This window comes from Natator depressus, chromosome 1, assembly GCF_965152275.1.
Source record: "Natator depressus isolate rNatDep1 chromosome 1, rNatDep2.hap1, whole genome shotgun sequence".
Taxonomy (NCBI): Eukaryota; Metazoa; Chordata; order Testudines; family Cheloniidae; genus Natator; species Natator depressus.
In genome coordinates, this window is record NC_134234.1 from 101335261 (window position 1) to 101352922 (window position 17662).

The following is a 17662-nucleotide window of genomic DNA, read 5'->3' on the forward strand; positions in this document are numbered from 1 at the left end:
GGAGCCTTCTTCCTCCTTGCAATGTCTGCAGACACCTTCCAAACCATCTCCAGCTGTCTCCACCTTTATAAGATCCAGGTGCCCTCCCTTAAGCCCAGGTGGGCAGCCTGTAATCCGTCCAGGGGCACTGGACCCTGCTTCCTTTCTTGCAGGGGCCAGTCACCTTGTGACAAGCCCATTTCTGAAAACTTGGAAGAAACCCTGGGGAGGTGGGAAATTGGGTGCGTCTCCAGAGAAACTTGAACCATTCTGAGGTTCTGAAGACTAATCCTTTGCTCTCAGGATCCAGTGTCCAAGCATGTAACTGCTAGCTATCATTTAGCTCTTTTTGCATTTTAAGATAAAGGAATAGCAACATATTCCATTCCATCAAGTAGTTGATGAGGTTTTTTTTCTACCACTAGGATGTAATTACTGTTCATTACCATCTGATACCATCACCAACAAAGACTAAGAATGGCAGCAAGGAGAAAGAAAGGGAACCAGAAAAAGAAAAAGACGTAAAGGAGGAATTTGCTGAAGCTTTAAGAGACCTGAAGATACAATGGATGACTAAGTATGTCTTTTTAGTTTCCATAACAGGTCACAGCATAACTTTTTTATATTTTATTAATACTATACTTTATAGAAGAAATGGAAGTTTGAGTACCAGGATAATTTAAACTTGTGATATCAGACGAGCAGTCTCTCACTGTTGCACTGCCTCCTGATTAGAATATGTAGATGCAGCATATTCATTTAATCTATCTTTTTGGCTAGGCTGGATACCAGTGACATGTACAATGAATTGAAAGAAGCCTTTCCTAATCATCTTCCCTTGTATGTTGCAAGACTCCATCAGCTGGATTCTGAAAAGGTGAGTTCTGTTTTTTTAATTTAATATTTGTTTCACTACATCTTGCCTTGAGATAGGAGATTAAATCTGAAGATTTCTTCTTTACTGTTCTTCACAGATGCCTCGACTTGAAGTGACTGCTCTGGCTATACTGAGTGCAGTGAGCTAGAAACTTTTAACTTACTCAGAATCAAAAGCATTTACCATTGCACAAACCAGTGCATTTTTACAAGGCTATAAATGTGAATGCTTAGCATCTCTTTCATTGTTCCCAGCATATCAGAGAAACAGCTTGATTGGTTTATTGGTTGTTTGTGGGAAAAATTACTGAGGTAAAGAAAAAGTAAAGAAAAATGGGTTTTCTATCTAGCTCTGAAAGGAATGAGAAGTCCATGGTTGCCTCTTCGTTGCAGGAGTGAATTTCATAGTTTAGTTTTTTCTCCTGTTAAAACTGTCTTCTCCATTCATGAACTTCTCATGATGACTGACAGTTTCATGTTTCCAGTGCAATGTGGCTGATGTGTGGGAGATTAGGATCATGGAGAAAAGCAATCTCTTGGGTAGCTAGGATCAATCCCAGTGACCTTTACTTGGGGAAGCATTTCAGAAACCAGAGCACTGGGGTCAGATCAGTGTGACCAGTGTAGCTAACTACACAGGTTGGTGCATTTTGTGCCAGATGTAGGTTTTTCAGTCTCCATGGCTTTATTTCTACATATGAGTTGCTATAATCAAGCTTGAAGTTTGTGAATGCAAGGATCAGTATGGACAGGTTAGTGTCTAACGTTGAACTCTTTAAAAAAAGAGAGTGTTTCAGTCCTGCTGCCTTGTTGCAGATATTTGAAGTATATCAAAGCACTTCTGTATTTGTATACTTTTCAAAGTGAATGCTCAATCTATAGCCTTTTATATGAAAGGGTTTTGTTTTTGTTTTACTCTAGGGAGGCTTACAAAGTACTGAACTCAGTATTTGTAGCTCTAGCTTCTTGGAGAGCTCCCTCAGATGGCACCTTCTCCCCTTGAATAGCCATTCAGATGGATAGAGTTGGAACCTGTTACATCATTTGATACTGATTGAAAGATGGAGAGGGATTCCCTCCTTCTGGTTGTCAGCACAGCCGAGCAAAGTTTTTTCCCAGTCTCTCACTGATTAAATCTTAGTCCCAAGATTTAGTACGATGTAAGGGTAGGGTGACTTCTTGTTAATTCCATCTTCTGGGAATGGACCATCTAGCAGTGGGTTGGCTTAATGGTGACTTGCATTGCTTTCGGAGATCTAATCCAAAGGTCAGTGACCTTAGCCATAAACTATAAAGCCCTTACAGATGGTTTCTTCATGAGATAGACTAACTGTTCTTGAGGTGGAGGGTCTGCTCACATGTCTTTCAAGTGAATAAGTGCTTACCCTCCATTTTCAAAGGTAGACTGCTCAGGTCCTTAGCAGATGGTGGTCTTGTCCTCTTTCTGTAGCAGACAGCTGTTGCACGAATTCTCTCTGTTCATCTATCTCCTGTTCATCACCATGATAATGTGAGCTCCTAACATTCCACCTTCTTCCTCTTCTTTTGGTGCTAATTCTTTCTTTTGCAGGATGCACTGCCTCAGACTTTATACAAAACTTCAGAAGCCCAATCTCCTTTATGCATAGGAAGCCTGGATTCTGTATCCCTAGCTAGCTTGTCTCAAATCATGATCACCTCTTTGGCTGCTGTCTGTAACCCCATTCTTCTTCATTCTTGTGTCACTAAGATTGTACCGTTGGTCTTGTGGTTTGGCCTTCTGGTTAAGGCACTGTACTGTGACTTGGGATATCTGGGATCAGGCCCCAGATCCCTCACATATCTTGTGTGACATACTGGGTCTTTGCCGTCTATAAAATAAGTACTGACACTTTCATTGTCTCTCTTGCTTTTTTAAATTACAAGCTCCTTGAAGCTGGGATCTCCATCTTACTATCTTAAAATCTTAGAGTTTAAGGTCAGGCGAGACCTAGATCATCATCTGATCTCCTGCACATCAGAGGCCATTAAACCCCGTCCAGTTCCCCCTCTGTTGAGCCCAATAACCTGGATCAGAGTAAAGTATTACAGCCCTCAGGAGACTAAACTGTTGTTTGCCACAGGCAAAGCATAAGAGGGACTGAGGTCCACCAATGCCCAAGGCCTTGCAATGAATGTCAGGGAAATGATTTGGCAAGATACCCTAATAATCCTAGCAAGTGACCCACACTCCAGGCTGCAGAGGAGGGTGAAAAATCCAAGTTCCCTGCCAATTTGGCCTGGGGGAAAAATTACTTCCCAAACCTGAAAATAGCGATTTGACTCTGAGCATGTGAGCAAGATCCACCAGCCAGATATGAGAGAATTTTCACTACCACTTCAGAGCACCAACCTGCCTGTCCAGTATCCCATCTCCAGCCATGGCAATCTGTGCTTCAGAGGCACAAAACAAACCCAGAGCACCTTGGAGGTGAGGAAAAAATATTTTCCTTCCTGAGCCATGCAGACCACATGAAGCTTGTTGGGGCCTATAGGCATGACTGGAATATAAAAAAAATAGTAAGTTTTGTGTCAAGGACTTCTAAAATATGGGGTTTTATGGCACTAAGCACAATATGACCTCAGTCATGTCTAGACTATAGAAATGTAAATAAGTAGATACATTTCAGAAACTATTTGTATTGCCATGTACTTGTGACTTCAGTAACGTTAATAATATAAAGTGTTAAATGGGGTGACTTCATTTTGCCAGTCTCACATTTTTCTTTTATTCCTTTTCATTCAGGAACGAATGAAAAGGCTCGATGAAATTATTGAAGCTGCAAATACTGTCATCTCGCATATTGATCAAACAGCGTTAGCAGTTTATTTTGCCATGAAGACTGATCCCAGGCCCGATGCAGCTACTATAAAAAAGTACCTAACCAGTAAATACTCCTTGTATCCTATTTCTGAAGTCTATAGATATAATTACCTTTTCTACATACAAGTATTCTAAAGGATTCTGAAAGCTGATCTAGATTTGTTAATATGATGATGAAGTAAAAGTTAATTTTTTGAGGTTCAAGTGGAAACGGTTATTCAAGTATTTTTAGAGTTTTGTGTATTTTCTGAAAGCAGAAAGACACTGAAAAACTTAAAATTTTGTTCAGAAGAGGTCAGATAAGATTACAAAAGATGGCTTTCAGATCAGAATTGAGATACATGGGCAAAGCTGTGTGGGAAAGTTTGCACTGTGCTTAGTCTCATCAAGTTCATAAACATTCAGAATAATCAGTGGACTGGTAGTATTTGGCTAGCAAGGCACTCCTGTAGGAATAAGTGTAGGGTTTTGCATGATATGGTGGGACCCTCAAAATTCTTTAAGGATAGTTCCAAGATGCTAGTGAACAGTACCTGTTGTTTGATAAAGCCACTTTGAAGTGCTCACAAGTTATTATAGAGTGAGTCAGGAAAGAAAGACTGGTAACCATGGCTATATCTGTATTCAAATGTGGTCTTTCTCTGTGGAGTTAGTACACCATAACATTCTTTTGGAGTGTCAGTATTTTTAGTGGAAGGTTCGCACTTCAAAGATGATGATGTATTACATTTTTGTAATTAATCATTTCAAAAGCCCCTTTTATGCTGATCCATTTTGACGGGGGAATAGCAAGGAGCACCTAATTTGAAATATAGGTACTGTGAAAGGAGGTATACATTTGTAGGTTGCTTACATATTGACCCTGGTTAATTATATCATTAACCTAGTTGCTTGGAGTGGCTTGTACATAACTCTATATTTGCTGGACTTAAAAATAATTAATCATTTCCATTCTAAGCATTTCTTGGTAGAGTCAACCAAGAAATGATCTGGTGGTCTTCTAACAACTGAAACTGAGAACCAAATTCAGTGCTGGCTTAAGTGGATGCAATTCCTTTGAAGTCAGTGTCGGCTTACATTAACAGTGGATTGGCCCTCTTTTCATACTACCAAGAACTAATAAAATATATTTCTAGATCCTGACTTCTTGTTAAATTCTTAAAATTTGGTTTGCACTTCTGTTCAAATACCAGAGACAGTTCAGTTGCTCCTGAAGCTCTAGGCTTGATTAGAATCTGTATGTTGCATAAATGTATACTATATCCGTATATTTTGAGCCAGTTTAGAATTACAGGAAATAGTTTATTTTCAAAAATGCTGTATTTTAATAGGATAGCTGAAAATTGCTCATACTCCTATTGTAAATACAAATCAACAAGTATGTTTGGTTTACTGTGATTTTTAAGGTAAAGTTAAATTATTGGCTCTTGATTGAAAACTAATAGCTGTAAGAGACCCCTTGTATTTGTGTTCAACTTAATGTAGTGATATGGAAAAACAGAAGTCTACCTTAGTGGATGCCCTTTGTCGGAAAGGAAGCGCACTAGCAGACCAACTTCTCCATCTGCAGGCCCAAGATGGGGCTGTTTCAAGTGATGCTGAAGGTAAAGATGATGATCAAGAGAGCTGCATAGGTGTTCTGTCAGAGACTTTCTGGGAGACAACAAAATGGACTGATCTTTTTGACACCAAGGTAAGAGGACAAGCAGAAATTCTGTATTTTGCACTCTTGTTTTTTCCTAGTCTCTTGTGATGGAATTTAACACCATCTTTGTGTGTGGCCTCCAGGCATCTCTCCCTTCCACTCCCTAGTTCTGTCCCCATATGTTGTGCCAGCCTCTCTCAAACATTTTTCCTCAGGTGGGATCTCTCCTAGGCTATCAAGTGCAAGGCAAATAAATCTGTCTGCTCTGTATACATATGGGGAAGGTATGGAGCAGTAACTGCAGGCTTTTATTAACAAACTGCTTCATTTATCGAGTTACTAGTTTACTATTCCTTTCAAGGAATAGTTCAGTTGCTGTCCAGTACAGCACTTCTAGCCTTTCAGCGGAAGTGGGTACAGTCCCTGTTCTGTGCTGGTTATGAGTCCGTAGCATTTTCTAGATTAGGAATGAAAGAAAAGCCTGTGTTCCTTAGCTGTGGCTAAGGGCTGCAATGGGAGAAACCCTCTCTGGAAGTTGAATTACCATTTGGAACCTGTTAGCATTACAGTCCTATTAAGATTCAAGTTCTTATCAGGGTAAGGTCCCTGTGTCCTTCAGCACAGCTGTTTCAAAGGAAACCATCAAATTCCAATAATATATATGATTATGTAACTGATTAGGTTATTACTGATTTCCTTCTTTAACTGGTGTGTTGCTATGCACTGTTAGAATAATTGCTGTGTTTCACATCAGACATGGCTATATTTCAGTGGTGAATGAATTTTTCCATGTATTTGTATGTATTTCAGTTAGTACAGCGCTTTGGAATCATTTGAAATGAAAACTGTTGAATAAATCAGAAGAAATGTTATTCCGTTATTCCTTCCTGACCCCCGCTGATGATTCAAGCTATAGCCTGATTGATTGATTATTTATTCAAGCTAGCTTCTTTGTAGATGTTTTTATTTGTATACGTCTTTCATCTTCCTCGGTTGATTCTTAAGCCACAGTGATGTCCTGTGCTATGCATTAACAACAACATGCTACACAGTTTAACTTTCTTGCCTTTTAATTTCAACCATGCTCTCATATTATGAGAAAGGACACGTAACATATTCAGGAGTGTCCAACTGACCTTCTCTATACCATTTATTATTAGAGCTCAGTGGACCATTTTCAGCAAATGAAATTTTGCCAGAACATGGTGTTTCATCAAAGCCAAAAATGTTGTGGAGATGTTACTGGTGTTGAGCAAGATGTTGTCGAGAGAAACTGACTGACTTTCTGTGGTCGTAAGGGACTAGAGAACTAGGATGGGATGTGGAAGACCAAGGTGCAACTCCCTGCTCTGTCTGATTCAGAGTGATACCTGGAATGAAAAAGTGAATCAGGCAGAGCAGGGACTTTGAATCTGGGTCTCCATCCCAGGCCAGTGCCCTAACCACTAGTTCTCTCCACACGCGGACATTTAGGTTTCATGTTGACACAATTAAGTTTTCGCAAAAATGTTTGGAGGATTTTTTTTGTTAATTTCAAAGCGCTGAAAGTTTCTGCAAAATAGAATTGTTCTCCTGTCAGCTCTCCACTGTTCCATATACCTCATATTTTCCTCCTTTACAAACTGAATAGTAGTCCTACCCTTTAATACTTCCTCTTATGGAAAAACCTTCCCCCATCTATAGATATTCTACCTCTTATCAAGTTTTTGCATTTCCTTGGCCCTTTCCTAGTACTTTCTGGTGACCAGAACTGACATACTATTAAAGAGGCACCACCAAATTAAAATCTAAGCTAAATCAAGAGTAGCCTTAACTCTATGCTTTAGAAAAAGTTGTTTGGAAGAAATTTTATGTGAACCACATAGGTGGCATTTATCCACTTAATATTTAGGGATCTGAAGTTATTTGTTTTTAATTTTGTTTCAGGGTCTCCATATTCTCAATTTTAATTATTACTATTCTGATCCATGGGTCACTAATACCATTGTATCGGTATATTTTTATGACATGGAATTTTTATCTCCATTCTACCCGATGATCTACTCTCTAGGCAGACATTTTTATAATAGTTTAATCTTTAAGTACTACTGTTCCATACACATGACGTAAACTGTCTTTTTCTATATAGTTTGTGGGAAGGAAAATAATTTCTTACTGATTTTTCTTATCTGACCATATTTCAGAAATCCAAGTTACATTTGGGCCTTTTAGTGACAGGCATGCTAGCTTATTTGTTGTCATGCATTCCTCTTCTCCTATCTAGCTAATAAGGATGGTCAAGGGCATAGTGTTTACTGCTCCACCTACTGGGAAGTAAAGGGGTGGGTGGGAGGATGAGGGGGGTAGATGATGTAAGTATTTTAAAAAATTGCCTTCCTATCAGTTTTCAGAGTAGCAGCCGTGTTAGTCTGTATTCACAAAAAGAAAAGGAGTACTTGTGGCACCTTAGAGACTAACCAATTTATTTGAGCATAAGCTTTCATGAGCTACAGCTCACTTCATCGGATGCATGCTGTGGAAAGTGTAGAAGATCTTTTTATATACACACAAAGCATGAAAAAATACCTCCTCCCACCCCACTCTCCTGCTGGTAATAGCTTATCTAAAGTGATCACTCTCCTTATAATGTGTATGATAATCAAGGTGGGCCATTTCCAGCACAAATCCAGGGTTTAACAAGAACGTCTGGGGGGGGGAAGGTAGGAAAAAACAAGGGGAAATAGGTTACCTTGCATAATGACTTAGCCACTCCCCGTCTCTATTCAAGCCTAAGTTAATTGTATCCAATTTGCAAATGAATTCCAATTCAACAGTTTCTCGCTGGAGTCTGGATTTGAAGTTTTTTTGTTTTAATATAGCAACTTTCATATCTGTAATCGCGTGACCAGAGAGATTGAAGTGTTCTCTGACTGGTTTATGAATGTTATAATTCTTGACATCTGATTTGTGTCCTTTGTGTGTATATAAAAAGATCTTCTACACTTTCCACGGTATGCATCCGATGAAGTGAGCTGTAGCTCACGAAAGCTTATGCTCAAATAAATTGGTTAGTCTCTAAGGTGCCACAAGTACTCCTTTTCTTCTTCCTATCAGTGTTCCCTCTAATCTCCCCCCCCCCCCCCGTGCGGAATTAATTTGGTGGTCTGTGACACATCACGTCCATATTGGTGCACATAACAAAATTCATGTGGTGGGGGTGGGGCTGAGGGGTTTGCAGTGTGGGAGGGGACTTGGGGCTGGGGGTGCGGGCTCTGGGCTGGGGCAGAGGGTTTTGGGGTGGGGCAGAAGGTTTTGGGGTGGGGGTGGGCACTCTGAGGTGGGCTGGGGATGAGGGGTTAAGGTGCAGGCTGCCCTGGGGCTGTGACGGGGAGAGAGGACTCCCCGCAGCTCTCTCTCCCCGCAGCAGCACCTGGGCTGGGCGGGAAGAGACGCCTCTCCCATGGCCCCACTCTGGCCTGGACCTGCCGCGGCCGTGTGAGAGGTGCTCGTCCCTGAACCCCAACACGCTGCGGCCCAGCGCGTTAGGTGACTCCCTGGCTATTGCCTGGGTGAGCCGGGGAGCATGCTGAGGGATCCCAGGAGATGCAGACCACAATATAGGACCTGCCATTGGAGGGTTCGGGGCTCTTTTCAGAGCTGAGTCTAGGCTCCATGGGCTCATGGAGCCACCCTCTGCTGAGCCAGCCTCTGCTCCTGGTAATTTCATTGTGGGCATGATTTGGTTGGCAAGTTGTGCCCTCATTGGGAAGGATGTGCTTTTGAATATCTGGCCCAGTGTGTGTACAGTTTCTGTTACCCTGAACAAAGGTAACCAAAGCCACAGCCAAACTTTGAAGTGGCAGTCCACTGCCAGCTAGATATAGTTTGCAGCCACTTCAAATAAGCAGAGGGACTACCCCTCAGTAGTCCAGGAAGCCGTTCCGCACTCCTCCTCCTCTGGTGCAGCCTAGGTCCTGGGGGGCTCCCAAGTCTGGCTCCTACAGGAGGAAGGACAAGGATAAAGGGCCTGAGAGATGCTACCTGTCCTCTTCCCGCCCGGCTACCCAACCTGACCCTCCCAGAAGTCAGTCATTTTGAGGGTGCGCTCGAGGACGGCGCCCCAGCCAATGTACTGGATCTAACCCTCCCTTTCTTGAACCGCCTCTGCCCTTTTTCAGTCAGCTTGGTCCTGCGTCACCTTAGACCACAGGGTGCTAGATACTGTTTCTTCGGATTACACACTGCAGTTTGCAGCCGAACATCCCTCCCATTCCCCTTCCCCGTCCCTCTTCAGGGACCCTTCTCATGAGCAGCTCCTCATTCAGGAGGTCGAAAACCTCCTTCGCCTGGGGGCAGTGGAAAAGATTCCTCAGATCATGGAAGACAGAGGATTCTGCTCCCGCTGTTTCCTAATTCCAAAGGCAAAAGGGGGCCTCAGACCCATCCTAGACCTACTTCGCCTCAACAAGTCCCTCCAGAAGTTGAAGTTTTGCATGGTTCTTTCCTTCTTTCTTCACTCAGCGCACAGTTAACCTGTGGAACTCCTTGCCTGAGGAGGTTGTGAAGGCTAGGACTATAACAGGGTTTAAAAGAGAACTGGATAAATTCATGGAGGTTAAGTCCATTAATGGCTATTAGCCAGGATGGGTAAGGAATGGTGTTCCTAGCCTCTGTTTGTCAGAGGGTGGAGATGGATGGCAGGAGAGAGATCACTAGATCATTATCTGTTAGGTTCACTCCCTCTGGGGCACCTGGCATTGGCCACTGTCGGTAGACAGGATACTGGGCTGGATGGACCTTTGGTCTGACCCAGTATGGCCATTCTTATGGTTTTTGTTTCTTATGTCTCCCTGGTCTCCATCATCCCCTCCCTGGATCCAGGAGACTGGTACGCCGCTCTTGATTTAGAGGATGCTTACTTCCATATTTCTATCTTCCTGGGGCACTGGCGTTTCCTCCGCTTCATGTTGAGCTGGCGCCATTTCCAGTTTACGGCAATACCCTTTGGTCTTTCATCGGCCTCAAGGGTATTCACAAAATGTATAGTGCCACTGGCTGCTTACCTGAGACATTGGAGCGTCCAAATATACCCGTACCTAGATGACTGGTTGGTTGATAAGGGGCCGGTCTCCAGGTCTGGTGCAGAGGTATCTGAACCTGGTTTGTTCCACCTATTGCAACCTGGGGTTGATAATAAACAAGACAAAGTCAACCTTAACCCCGGTGCAGCACATAGAGTTCATCGGAGTGGTCCTTGACTCCACTCGGGCCAGGGCCCTCCTCCCCAAGACTCGATTCCAGGCCGTGGCGGACCTCATTGTGGGCCTGCGGGCCCACCCGCTCGCCACCGCCCGTACGTGCCTGAGGCTAGTAGGCCACATGGCAGCATGCATTTATGTGGTCTGACACACATGACTCCGCCGCAGACTTCTTCTGGCGTGGTTAGTGTCAGTCTGTGTCCCCAACTGGCACAGCCTGGGCTGGGTGGTCAGAATTCTGGACAGCGTACTTGTGTCCCTCATCTAGTGGCAGGATCCCGCGTAGGTGTTGGAAGGGATTATCTTCATGGCCCCGTCCTCGTCAGTGACTCTTGTCTCCAGCGTCTTGTACCTGGGCTGGGGAGCCCACCGTGGCGATCTCAACACTCAAGACTGTTGGTCCAGTCACAAGCGTTCCCTTCATATCAGTGTCAGGGAACTCAGGGTGATTCGACTGGCCTGCCAGGCCTTTTTACCTCATATGCAAGATGCTGTGGTCCAGATCCTGACAACAACATGGCTACGGTTTTCTATATCAACAGGCAGGGCAGAGCCAGGTAGTTGGCACTTTGCCAGGAAGCCCTCTGGCTCTGGGATTTCTGCCTACAGTACAATATCCATCTTGTAGGCACTCCCCTTCTGGGGTCCAAGAACACATTGTCATATCGCCTCAGCAGGACATTCTCATCTCACCATGAGTGGTCCCTTCATCTGGAGGTGGTCTGCTCCATCTTCCACAGTGGTGAACTCCTTGGACTTGTTTGCGTCCAGGAAGAACAGGAAGTGCCACATCTTCTGCTCGATTGGGGGCATGGACAGAGGAGCCCTGTCCAACGCCTTTCTGCTCCCATGGTCAGGGGCTCTGGTGTACGCCTTCCCTCTGGTACTGTTGCTGAGGGTCCTCATGAAGATCAAATAGGACAGCAAGAATCAGCCTCATAGCACCGGTGTGGCTGTGCCAACACAAGTTCAGCAGCATACTGGACCTCTTGATAGCAACCCCATTCCAGCTACCGCTCAAGTTGGACCTGTTGCCCAGAACCACACGGTCTTTCGCACCCCAACCTGGCGACTACATCTGAAGGCTTGGCTGCTGCGTGGTTAAATGTGCAGGAGCAGCAGTGCTCGGCTGAGGTTCAGCACATTCTGTTGGGGCTTAGCAAGGCATCCACCAGAGTGAGCTACATGACCAAGTGGAAACGGTACACTTGTTGGATTGTAGACAAAGGTGTTTGTCCCGAGAGGGCTTTGCTGCAGCTTATTCTGCACTACCTCCTGCATCTCAGGCTCCAGGACTTGTCCCTCTCATCAATCAAGGTCCATCTAGCGGCCGTCTCGGCCTTCCACCCGCCGTTGCCAGGTAGGCCTGTTTTTGCTCAGGATATCACTGCCAGATTCCTTAAGGGCCTGGAGCTCCTTTACACGCATGTCAGGGACCCCGTCCCTCCTTGAGACTTGAATCTGGTGCTCTCTCAGCTTACAGGTCCTCCGTTCGAGCCCCTCATTTCCTGTTCTGTCCTCCTCTCCTGGAAGGTCGCGTTTCTGGTTGCAGTGACGTTGACCCACCAGATATCCGAGATTCAGGCACTCAGCTCAGAGCCACCGTACATGGTCTTCTACAAGGACAAGATCCAGCTAAGGCTGCACCTGGCTTTTTTTCCTAACGTAGTCTCTATTTCATTTGAGCCAGGATGCTTACTTACCAGTCTTCTTTCCGAAGCCACATAAATCAGAAGAGGTGCGCAGGCTACATGCCCTGGACGACAGGAGGGCTCTGGCCTCCTATGTGGATAGGACCAAATCATTCCGTTAAGTCATTGCAGTTCGTAGTGGTGGCCAACAGCATGAAAGGTCGCCTGGTATCCCCTCAAAGAATTTTTTCTTGGATCGCTGCCTGCATTCACTTGTGCTACGACCAAGCGAAGGTGCTGCCCCCAGCAGTCGTCACCACCCACTCTACCAGGGCGCAGGCTTCTTCGGCAGCCCTTCTGGCCCATGTGCCTATTCAGGACATCTGTAAAGCGGCCACCTGGTCTTCTGCCAACACTTCTATGTCCCACTATGCACTGACCCAGCAGGCCCGGGACTATGCTGGCTTCAGTAGAGCAGTACTGCAAGCTAATAAGCTGTGAACTCCAAGCCCACCTCCGTGGATACTGCTTATGAGTCACCTACAATGGAATGGAATGAGCAAGCCCTCGAAGAAGAAAAAACTGTTGTTCTTCGAGATGAGTTGCTCAAGTCCATTCCATTTCCCACCCTTCTGCCCCTCTGTCAGAGTTGCCAGCAAGAAGGAACTGAGGGGGTGCAGGGCCGGCAGCGCCTCATATACCGCCACATGGGAGTGCCACTCCAGGGGGCGCAACAGCTGGCCCTACGGATACTGCTAAGGCAGAAATCTCTGACAACTGTGCACGTGGGCGTGCGCACACCTACAATGGAATGGACATGAGCAACACATCTCGAAGAACAACAGTTACAAAAGGTAGGCAACCATTTTTTTTCATGTTGCTCCAGGTACATGGTGCTGTGCATAATAGGCTTTTGACCCAGATAGCTGGTACATTCAGTAGTACTCCCACGTATTCTGGTTAGAGCTCTTATTTCAAAAGAAACACATGAAAGAGAAAAATGTGTGGTCACTGGATACACGTAAGAATGTAAGTGTAGAATATAAGATCTCACTCTAATCCCTGCAGTGCCTTACTAGACATCTGCTCCAGTTGATTACACTGTTTACTACTTGTTTGTTGTCCTTCAGCTAATTTTCAATCCATGTTACTTATTTCTATCGAAAACAGGTTTTGGTTAAAATTTTGAGACAATATCAGATGCCTAATAAAAATGCAGATATCGCACCTATTACATTCCCATCATCCAAAAGTTTTGTAATGATATCGAAAAAAGCAATTGAGTCTGTCTGCTTACTTTGTCATGCATTTACATGGGAAAATAAATTACTATCAAAATGCTGCTTACAATTTTTATTTTGTATTTCATATTGAAGAAAAACTTAGTGTGTGTACTCTTCTGTGTTATCTGCTCTTTTACGTTAACCAATGTAGTGACTACAATCTTTCTATTACATTGCAATTTTTACAGTATGACTTAATTTGGTGCATGCATAGATGCTGAAGCTGGAGGTTTCTTTTTATGCCACGGAAAACTTCTGTGCTTATGAACTTGTAGTATCTTACAGTACTTCACGTATTATACTACTAATAAATTTATACAGTGGTCTCCAAAGATATTGCATGAGCTTGCAATATCTATCACTCTGGTGACATGTCAGCTGGGAAAACTAGATTTTTATTGGTCGCAAATAGGGATGGGGAAAAAATTGCATCCCATATTGAAGTAACTAGCTTTTTTAAAGCCTTTTTGCCATATCCCTGTAGTTGTACTGGTGTATCACTTCTATAAGAAATTAAAATAGGATATTTACTGTGGATATATATAGTGGACTGTATCAAAGGTGAAAGACTTAGGTTAGCACGAGCTCTAATTTCTGTAACAGTAAAGTAGTATGGAGAATCTACCAAAATCTTCATAGTTGATTGTTAGGCTGTTAAGGAATTAGTTTTATTTGACATCTCTGTGGTGGACAGGTGTGTTCACCTGGACGTTTTATGTGTAATGTTGATAAGGTACTAAAAGCTCGGTGTTATAAATAAATTATTGACCCTCTTAATCAACAAAGGCTCTGGTTTTCATATCTTAGCAATCAAATTCTCATGATGAATATACTAAGCAAAAACCGAGGCCTGTCTTCATGCTTATCTGTTTTCATTGCTTGTTTATAATTACGTACATGTGTGTCTACACCATCCGCTGTTTTTGTTTGTGCTTGTTATGCAATCAGTTTAACACTTGCTGGGATTAATATCCCACAATCTGACATTACTTTGTTCAATGGGCTTAAAAAAAAACTTGACTGTTTTATCATTTATTTACAGTACTGTGTATTTAGGCAGTTGTTGAAAAATCTGAAATAGCTTATAAATGTGATCCAGTGTACAGCTGTTTGAGTAATGAGATTTCTGAATCCTCATAAAATGTTCTGAAGTTTTGTGATAATGAGAAACACTTGCTCTTATTTTACAATTAAAACATGAGGACAGTAACTGCTGTGATTCATCTGTGTTCATCAACATAAGAATAAATTTGAAACAGTCTGTTTGGTAAAATGTTTAACTTTGACTTGTCTGCTTTAAATTGTTTTTATCTGAACAATGCTAGTTTTAATATGGTGGTAGATTTCTAACTTTTTTTTAATTTGTTTACATACTGTAGGTTTTAACATTTGCCTATAAGCATGCATTGGCAAATAAAATGTATGGAAGAGGTCTCAAATTTGCCACAAAACTTGCAGAAGAGAAGCCAACCAAGGAAAACTTGAAAAATTGTATACAGGTAAGGGGTAGTTAATAAATCCATTTAATTACAGAGGGGCATTGTTATGTATGCTGAAGAATCTCTTAATATTAAGAGATGTAAATGTATGTTCATTTTATATACTGCTTAAGAGATTGAGTTTCAGAAAACTTTCATTGAGGTTCTGGAACAGAACGTACTGGATAGGCTTTTGATCCAGGAATATTCAAATCTGAAACACTTTTTTACCTCCCCCCAAATTCACCAGGGGTTCTGATTGGACTTAATGAATTTATCTGGCACCAGTTAGTCAGGGGATTAAGCTCACTAGCTCAAAGGTATGCAAGAAAGATAGGGGGGAGGGGCACTTGTGAGGTCCAAAGGCAATATCCAGAATCTCAGAGGCTGGAGGACTGGGCAGCAGGAGGGTACTGGGATTCCTATTTGGGTATGCTCCCTGGATGTCTCATGGGAATTCCATCTTTTATATCTGCCTCTTAGCTTCCCCCCATCCAGGTGCTGAAAGGGAGAAAGGGCTTGTCTCTTCTTCTCTCATTCCAGAGCCCTCCCTTCAATAACCCCTTCCCAGGCCGTTGCAAAATTGGGGGGGGGGGGGGAGGGAGGGAGGGAGGGAAGCGAGACCTCTTTCTTTCCCCTGAGCTATTCCTACTTGGTGGATACTCAGTTAATAACTCCACCACTGCCTCTGCTCAAAGCTTTCCCAGCAGCAGTATAAAATTAAGGGTGCTCCTTAACAGTTTCAAGGAGCACTTTGAAAAGGTATTTATTAATTCCATCAGTCGCTTAGCAAAGCTCATAGCAATGGCAAGTTGTCTGAGCTGTGGGTCCTCCTCACCTTTGGAAATCAGGCCACTTTTATTTAAGATCCTAGATATAGATTTATGAGCCTAACTTTACTTTCTCAGGTTTTAAAGTTAAAGCCAGTTTTTAAATTGAGGCCAAAATGTTTTAAGTGGCTTGTTCATTCTACCACTGTATCTAGATTAAGAAATTGTTATTTAAAGACATACTAGTGCCATGACTACTCTCTAGACTTGCACATGAATTTCACGTGTTTTATTCTGAAGTACTTAAAGTTGAACAGCACAGAAAAAATGTGGGCATTTTGCTTACCTAAAGTTAAATTATCTATACAGTTATTCAAAACGGGTATAAGGGAAAAAAAATCCCCAAGTTTACTGGGATTCTTGTGCTGCTTAACACAACATTTTGTTCACTAAAGCTAAAATACCAGTTTTCAAAAACTAAAACCATTCTATATGAAAGTTAAGAGCTCCAAAAAGCAATATATTGACATTATGCTTCTGACAATGAACCTCTTTAACATGGCACTTTTAGATTAAGAAAGAATGAGAGAAGATATCAGTGTCAAAAGTATCATCTAATTTTTCTGCTTATCAATTATTTTTTTTTAGTTAATGAAGTTACTTGGATGGACGCATTGTGCATCTTTCTCTGAAAACTGGCTTCCTGTCATGTATCCACCTGATTATTGCGTGTTTTGAAATACCAACAGTTGTAAACATACAGAGATGGTTTTATACTGACAGGATAGGAAAGATAAGTTTTACCTTTTAATTAGAACGCATGTCTTCATCAGATACTGAATGCTGATTATTAAATTGTGTATATTTATCAGAAAGGCACCCTGGTGTGGCTTAATACCTATTAACCTGACTCCTGACATCAGGGAGTTTACTTAGTGTGCATCTCATTGCTGGCAATGGATGTGCCAGAATTGCCAGCACCAAGGATTTGGAATTGGGTTGGAAAAGATTTCTTGCATGCATGTTAGGTTCTTAACTGTTAATTTTAACTGCAAACCTGTAAAAGCTCTGTATTTTTTACAATGAACAGGGTTTTAACATGTTTAATCTTAATTTCTTTTTCAATTGTATGAAGGCCTTAAAGCTACACCAGAGTAGCTAAAATTTTATTTATTAGACTATAAAGTAATGGAACTCCATTACCTGTACTGTTTGCAAGGGTTTACATTATGATTTTTTTTAAACAACAACAACCTTTCAAATGGTCTCTGTGTGTATCTCAGAACTGCTGATACATAGGTGCTCTTGTAAATCTTCGTCTTTGAGATATTTCAGGCAAAATTTCAAAAATCCATGTGAAGTTGAGTATCAGGTTGGACTGATACATGTATAAAAGTGCCAGACAGTTAATCAGGTATTGTAAAGCTATACATACAAATGTTTAATAATGTTTAAAAAATGTAAAACACAGAGTAAATGTGCAAAATTGAAGATAAAAAAACACCCTGTGCACTCTGATACTTTAAAGGATTTTTTAATTAATAAAACAAATAATGAAGCTGAAAACTGTCATTTTTTTAAGAGTACATAAACATAACGTGTTAAAGCAAACAGCTTTAGGAATAATATAGAAATGCAATGTAAACAGGATATAAAGGTATAGCTAGATATAATAGTTTATTTGAAATTTTGAAACTTTACCTTCTGGTTGTGTTTTGTTACTGCTGACCCTCTGGCAGCAATAAATTGGTTTCTTTGAGTAAATCATGTGTATATAAGCTTGAGACAAATCAGACAGTTAAGTAGTGTCCTGGTATTATTATTATCCATGTATTGAAGTGCAAAATTCAAAGACTCAGGGACAGGTTTATGGACATTAATGCACTCCGTGTGCATTATGTACTAAAAACTAGAAGCTCAT

The 17662-nt window shown here is 42.2% G+C and overlaps 1 protein-coding gene across 2 annotated transcripts in view; it reads left to right on the forward strand.

The window, feature by feature from the left end:
• The window catches only part of TPP2 (tripeptidyl peptidase 2), a 78774-nt gene extending 61365 nt beyond the window's left edge, over positions 1–17409 (forward strand). Inside the window, exons 25-30 of one of the 2 annotated variants that reach the window (XM_074963226.1) lie at positions 405–556; positions 760–856; positions 3620–3750; positions 5183–5390; positions 14873–14992; positions 16390–17409. In XM_074963226.1, coding sequence (XP_074819327.1) covers positions 405–556; positions 760–856; positions 3620–3750; positions 5183–5390; positions 14873–14992; positions 16390–16479 — 798 coding nt within the window. In that variant the 3' untranslated portion in view covers positions 16480–17409. The remainder of the gene's footprint in view (positions 1–404; positions 557–759; positions 857–3619; positions 3751–5182; positions 5391–14872; positions 14993–16389) is intronic. The other variant, XM_074963235.1, reaches the window with a different exon arrangement.
• The last annotated feature ends 253 nt before the right edge of the window (positions 17410–17662 follow it).